General features: G+C 45.5%; 1 protein-coding gene across 4 annotated transcripts in view; it reads left to right on the forward strand.

Moving 5' to 3' along the window:
- Positions 1-5,717, forward strand: part of OSBPL1A (oxysterol binding protein like 1A) — a gene marked incomplete at its 5' end in the record, with an annotated part of 76,698 nt that extends 70,981 nt beyond the window's left edge. For 3 of the 4 annotated variants that reach the window (XM_084282481.1, XM_084282484.1, XM_084282483.1), the window contains 3 exons: positions 950-1,040; positions 1,925-1,948; positions 4,536-5,717. In XM_084282481.1, the coding sequence (XP_084138607.1) occupies positions 950-1,040; positions 1,925-1,948; positions 4,536-4,638 (218 nt within the window). In that variant the 3' untranslated portion in view covers positions 4,639-5,717. The remainder of the gene's footprint in view (positions 1-949; positions 1,041-1,924; positions 1,949-4,535) is intronic. The other variant, XM_084282482.1, reaches the window with a different exon arrangement.
- Positions 5,718-6,000: the final 283 nt, after the last annotated feature.

Here is a 6,000-nt window from a genome sequence, read left to right on the forward strand (position 1 = left end):
TTGAAGCTTATAAAAAAAAAAAAAAAAAAAGCAGATCAATGAATTCCTACAAGCAGTCTCTTCTGTCTGCTGGATTGTTTTTTGGCCAGCAGGGTGGACATTCCTGGTTCACAGCATCGCCAATAACTTGTGTGTCTAAACTTGAAGTGCAGTACCTGTGCCTTTAACAAGAGTTAAATGTTTCTTCACTATACTAACAGCCTAAAGTTGATCTTGCAGATAGACTGGTAACATGCAGTTGGTCTTCCAAAAATAATTCTCTCAAATACTTCTTTCTGAACTGTTTGTGAAACACTTTTTGAGTATTCAAGTATGAAAGAGATCATGCCTTTCATTTAATCTGCTTCTTAGTCTGACTTCTGACTTAGTCCTGAGACATTCTGAAGGAAAAACAAGCCCGTCCTTTTGGCCAAATGCAAGCTTACTTTAACAACAACAACAACAACAAAAGCGTGCTGCAAAGATTATTCCTCATGGTTTGGAGATGAATATTGCAAACCCTTACTGACCAGAAACTAAGCGCTAGTAACAGCGTACCCAAAACTCCGGCAGGTGGCCAGACTTTGGCAATAAATCCAGCATTGTGTTGTACTTTATCAGTTTCCCTACTGAAATAAATTCTAGATATGCTGCCTCCCCTAGCTCACATTTGCTGACATGGAAATGTTGTCATGGACCTCAGGACATGAATGTGTATTTAGTGGTCACGAGACCGGAATGTGTCAGTGGCTGATCTTGTGCCACAGCTGGCCTGGCTCTGCTCTTAGGCTAGAACAGGAACATTACTGTGTTATGTTGATGGCTTTTTAAATGGACAATTTTTCTACGTCCCTTGTTAATTTGCTGGGTCAGCTGTGACTCTCTCTTATATACAAATTTTTATGTACATATGTATATACACGAAGGCCTTGTGAATATTTATTTACCTGTGTATTTTTATTCCTTCAAGACCTAGCTAGTGAGGAAAAGAAGAGGCTAGAAGAAAAGCAAAGGACCGCCCGCAAAAATCGTTCAAAGTCAGAGGAAGACTGGAAGACAAGGTAAGCGTGCCCACGTTTCTGCACGTGGTTAGTTATATAAAGGCTTTGAACACGCAGGTTAACTGCCACCACGCCAGCGATGCACAGAGATGTGTCGGTGTGGAAGAAGCTGACGTACCTGGTTTGGTGGTGGTGCTGCTGTATTTGCACAGGCTGTAGTGCTTCCAGGGTCAGGCTTGTCTACAGTCCTTCCTTCTCGCTGTTCACATGCTAAGTGCGCTGTCTTTTCTGGGCCTCTGTTGGTTCTGGCCTGGCAAAGATGTTGCCTCTGATAGCTGCTTGTAAGGACTGCTGGTGATTGACTTATAATTGCCTCAAATTTGGGTGCTTGGCCAAAGGGAGGAAGAAATGATTCCTCCGGTGAACTTGACAGCTTATTGACTGCTGTCACTTCTCAGTTGCTGTGTGTCGGCAGCGCTGCATTCCCACCACAGTCAGCTGTTTTCAACGTGGTGAAATGGCTTTCTCACCTCACTAAATCATTTCCTCCTTTCTGAGAGCATGACCAACTGCAAAAATTAGAACTGAGGCAAAGGTTAGCTTACTTTTTAGCATCTGCCAGGATAATTTTTTAAACCGTAAGGTGAGGGAAGTCAGTTGGGAGCTCTTAAGCACAGCAAGCTAAACAGAAGTCTTGAAAACATGACCATATAAACCTAGTTTGACTGGAGTCTATTAAATTTATATCAATAGGTTGGTCATCCCTTCACAGGGAAAAAAAAGGAAAAGAAATGAAACAGTAGGGCTAAACTCTAAAAGGAACCAAGCTTCATCTCTTCTTTACTAATTAGCTATTAATACACCCAGACACTATGGATTAAAGGTCTTTAAAATGTCTATTTGTAACTGTAAATCACTTTTTGTTTTCTTTCCTCCAAATGAAGTCACCCATCAGCCCAGAGTCCCAGGTTTGGTTATGTCTGAACTGTCTTTTTCTTATGCCTGCTCTCTTGAAGTGTTTGGGTTTGTCTGCCCTGAAAATGGTGCAAAATAACATCTTTGTAATGCTTCTGAGTAAATGCTGGACAGCCTTACACTTCCCTCTTCCTTTCCTGAATTCAGAGGCCTTATAAGCTTTGGTTCTAACTCCTGCCAAATGTTTTTAAAGCAAGGAAAACTACACTGTGTTCCTCCAGGTATCTGAAGTACCTTAAGGCATAGCTCAAAGCACCTGGACTTTGAGTATCAGGAGTAGGGGAATTTCCAGAGCACAATTCAGAGCAGTGGTTTTACAGGGTCTGTAATGAGTGCAGAAACCATTCCCAAGGTTCTTCAGCTGTTGTAGTGCAAGTAGACGGTGCATGAACTTTAGACCTGCTCACCACTTGCCTGGTATCCCTTAAGAACTCCTTTGTTTCTTTTTTTTTTCCCCCTAGTATTTGATCTCCTCAGTAGGAATGCCAAGTACAGCTGCTTCCAAAGGATGAACATAAATTATGTAGGAACAGCTCCTTTCCATTTTAATGCAAAGGGTTGGGCTTGGGGGGAAAAAAACATACTGTGAAGGGAAACTCTCCTACCTGTTCCCAGCAGGTCAGCTGTAGGTCTTCATCTGCAGCATGACGTAAATTGATGTAAACTGCTGCACCTTCCAGGCCCCATAAAGGTATATTACTTGGCTTGTCTAGCAAATTCTTCCCTCCTAAGAGACTTCTCCAACGTGCCGAGCGATTGTTTATTTTGAATCCACTTCAGAAGGGGGGCCTTGGTGTTTCTGAAGAAGTGATTCATGCTGAGCAGCAGTCTGAACTCCTGAGTAAAGACTGGTTCAGTTCTGAAGCAGAGGGGTGCTTGTTGCTGGTGATTCAGATCCCGCTCTTTCCCCTGTCACTTAGCTGCCCATCGCTTTGGCGTCCCCCTGTCCTTCCCATGCTGGTAGCAGCAGCACTGGAGGATGCTCCGGTGTCCTGATCTGTTCCAGTGCTGCAGATGCTGCAGTGAGGTACCAAGGGGTGAAACTCCTTCCTCTGAGGGATGAGGCGAATGTGTGTGTGTGTGCTAGGTGCCATGCTAGGCAAACGCGTGCACACACACACACATTATATCAGAAGAGCAGATGCATCCTGCATGGAGGTGATATGGTCATGAGCCATGTACAACACAAGGGGCAACAGCTATTTCTGCCTTCTGTTGACTCCTTCATTTAATCAGGGCAGGACCACTGCTGCTCGGCAGGGCGTTACTTCTGATACGCATCTCAACCCCCCTGGACCCAGCCAGCCTCGCCTACAAGCTGCTCCACTTGGTGGTGTGGCACTGTAGGGCTGGCTGCCTTCAGGCTTTTGCTTTTCAAAGTCGGTTTCTCATAATTGGTCCAAATTTGATTTAACTTCTGCTTGGGGGACCCAATGATATCCTTGAACGGCAGAGTTGAATTTAAGTGGGCTGCCAGACACACACATGATTTAAGGAAGGGCACTCACTGCAGCGAGGCGTATAAAGCACGAGCTGGCTTTTGTGACCACTGAGGTGTTTGGAGCTTATCAACCACAGAAAGGGCTTACAGCAACCTGCCTCTTGCTGTGAACGTGGCTTGGCAGAACACAGCAAAACCTTTAACTGCTAGAGGGCTGGTGGCGTGCGGTCTGCTGCTGTGAGGCAGAAAATCAGGCTGGTCCCAAGCAGTAAGGTGTGCTCAGTAATGCCATACAGCATTGGTGTGAGAGAAGAGGACAAACTCCTGTACCGTGGTGCTCTGACAGGTCCTACTTGCCACTGGGGGCTGCTTGCCAGCAGTCTGGCCTTGTGAAGTGCACCCTACTCTACAGTCACCCCCCTACCCGCGCTGCTACATGAGTGCACATCTGTGGGCACGTACACAGCTTGCTTCCAGAGGAGGCAGGAGGAGAGAGAAGGGAAACGAAGGCAGCACCACATCCAGAGTGCCTGGCAGCAGCCAGCTCAGCAGAAGCTTGCACATAGTTTCCTGCAGCTGGGACCAGCTTTCTTGGCTTTGGGGTTAGCCCCACAGCGCTGACACTGGGGTGCAAGGCCTTACGCGGTGATAGGCCGGGACTTCCCCTGCAGCCCCTGGGGGGAATTTTGTCCATGCTGAGGGGTGCTAACATGCTTGTTGTGAGTTAGTGCACTGCAAAACAAAGTCGTAAAACACAAGGGGAAATCTAGATCCTAACGTTTTTCTGTTTCCAGGACTGTGGTGCTTGCAGTGTTTAACATGTCTTGAAAAAACTGTTAGTGCTCCTGCATGCCAAAATGACTGTTCACAACTGCTTTGAAGTCTAACTGGATCTGTCCTTGCTGTGTGATAGTCTTGACTGCTTCAAGTGACAAAATATGTGTCAGATACTTCACCTGGGAGACACTAAAGTGGTGTTGGGAATGGGGAAATCTGACATAAGAATTTAAAATCCAGAGGGCTCCGGCATTCACCATATATACTTTGAGCAGTAACCACTGAAGACGCAGCAAAGCAGTTCTGAACTTCCACAGAAATGCGTGAACAGCTTCCCTAACGTGCTGTGTGTTTCCTTACAGATGGTTCCACCAAGGTCCCAACCCCTACACCGGTACACAGGACTGGCTTTACTCTGGCAACTACTGGGACAGAAACTACTTTAACTTGCCTGATATTTATTAAAACGCAATAAGAAGCCTGTGGCTGAGACACAAATAAGTCTTAATCTGTTTTAATGTTTTCCCTCGTTTTACTTACCTCCTGAAAAAAACTGACATGTTATCCAACAGAATATATTATACGTCTCCACAGTAATGCTGGTGGTACATGACCTGCAGTCCCTGGGGTAGGGAGTACTTTTTGTGGCTGATGGTGGGTCCCGTGCGGACAAAGCCAGTACGTCGTCATGGTGTAGAGCTGCCCCGTTTGCTGAATACACCTATATTAGGTTGTGGTGTATGAGGACTAGAACACCCTCGGCTGTTCTGTGAATACTTTCTTTCGTAGCTAAAGTCGGCACAAGTAAAACTGGTTTTATTTATTGTGACATGGGAATGTTTAAAAGCACACGAAGTAATTGCAATAGTCCGTTCTTAAAGCAAAGAAGGGTGTGTCACTCTTGTAAAGATGTAATTTTTCATAAAGTGACTTTTCTTTTACTAAAGCAACTCCCTTGAATCCTGAGCTCTGGCCAGATTCCAGAAGCGTGCCCATTTCTGGAGCATTCACGCAGTTGTTTAAGCTGGTAACATTAATCAGAGGTATTTATTCAATGTTTTGTGCAGTGTGTTTTGAATTTTGCTCTCCTGTTTTGCTACCAACCTTATGGTTTATGGAATTAAGAGCCATTTAAACACCTACAGATCTGATTCGAACTGCACACTAGTAACAGGTTTAAAAAGAATCTGTTTAATGCACTAGAAGTTCTGGTGCCCAGCACCGCTGCAAAAAGGCAAGAACTGATCCAGCCCAGGACCCAGCGGGACACGGTGGTGGGGGACAGGAACTGTGTCTGTACTGTGCAAATTCCCTGGGAGGAAGTCTTGTGCATTTCAGAGGTAGTAAGGCACCTCGGTGAGGCCTCCTGTGCACAGCTGCTTTACCCCTTTTCAGTGGGGTGCATTCAATCTTAGAATGTAAGTTTATATTGAACTGTGTACAGAGCTTCTAGAGGGCAAGCTGCTCTTTGTACAATATTTTAACTGCTGTCTGGAGGTTAGTGTTAATCAAATAATTTAATTGCTACTAAATAAAGGCTTCAAAACTTCTTGCATATGGTCTAGAGTGTTGTCTAACAGCGCTGGGCATTTCAGAGCAGGCCTACTGCAAAAGCTGCTGCAGTGGAGTGGGTAGTGGGCTCCAGTGCCCTCTTTTCTGCTTATGGGAGCTGGGGATGGCTGGGGAATGCAGTCCCTTCTTCCTGAACTTCAATGAGGCTGCGGAGCCTCCTTCCTGGAAGCTGGACCAGCAAAACTGTACTGAAGGCAATGAGATACTTTCTATATTTACTGTGCACTACTAGAATTACCCAGGCAGCGCAGTGAT

Source organism: Netta rufina (genome assembly GCF_964035555.1).
Source record: "Netta rufina genome assembly, chromosome: 2".
Classification (NCBI taxonomy): domain Eukaryota; kingdom Metazoa; phylum Chordata; class Aves; order Anseriformes; family Anatidae; genus Netta; species Netta rufina.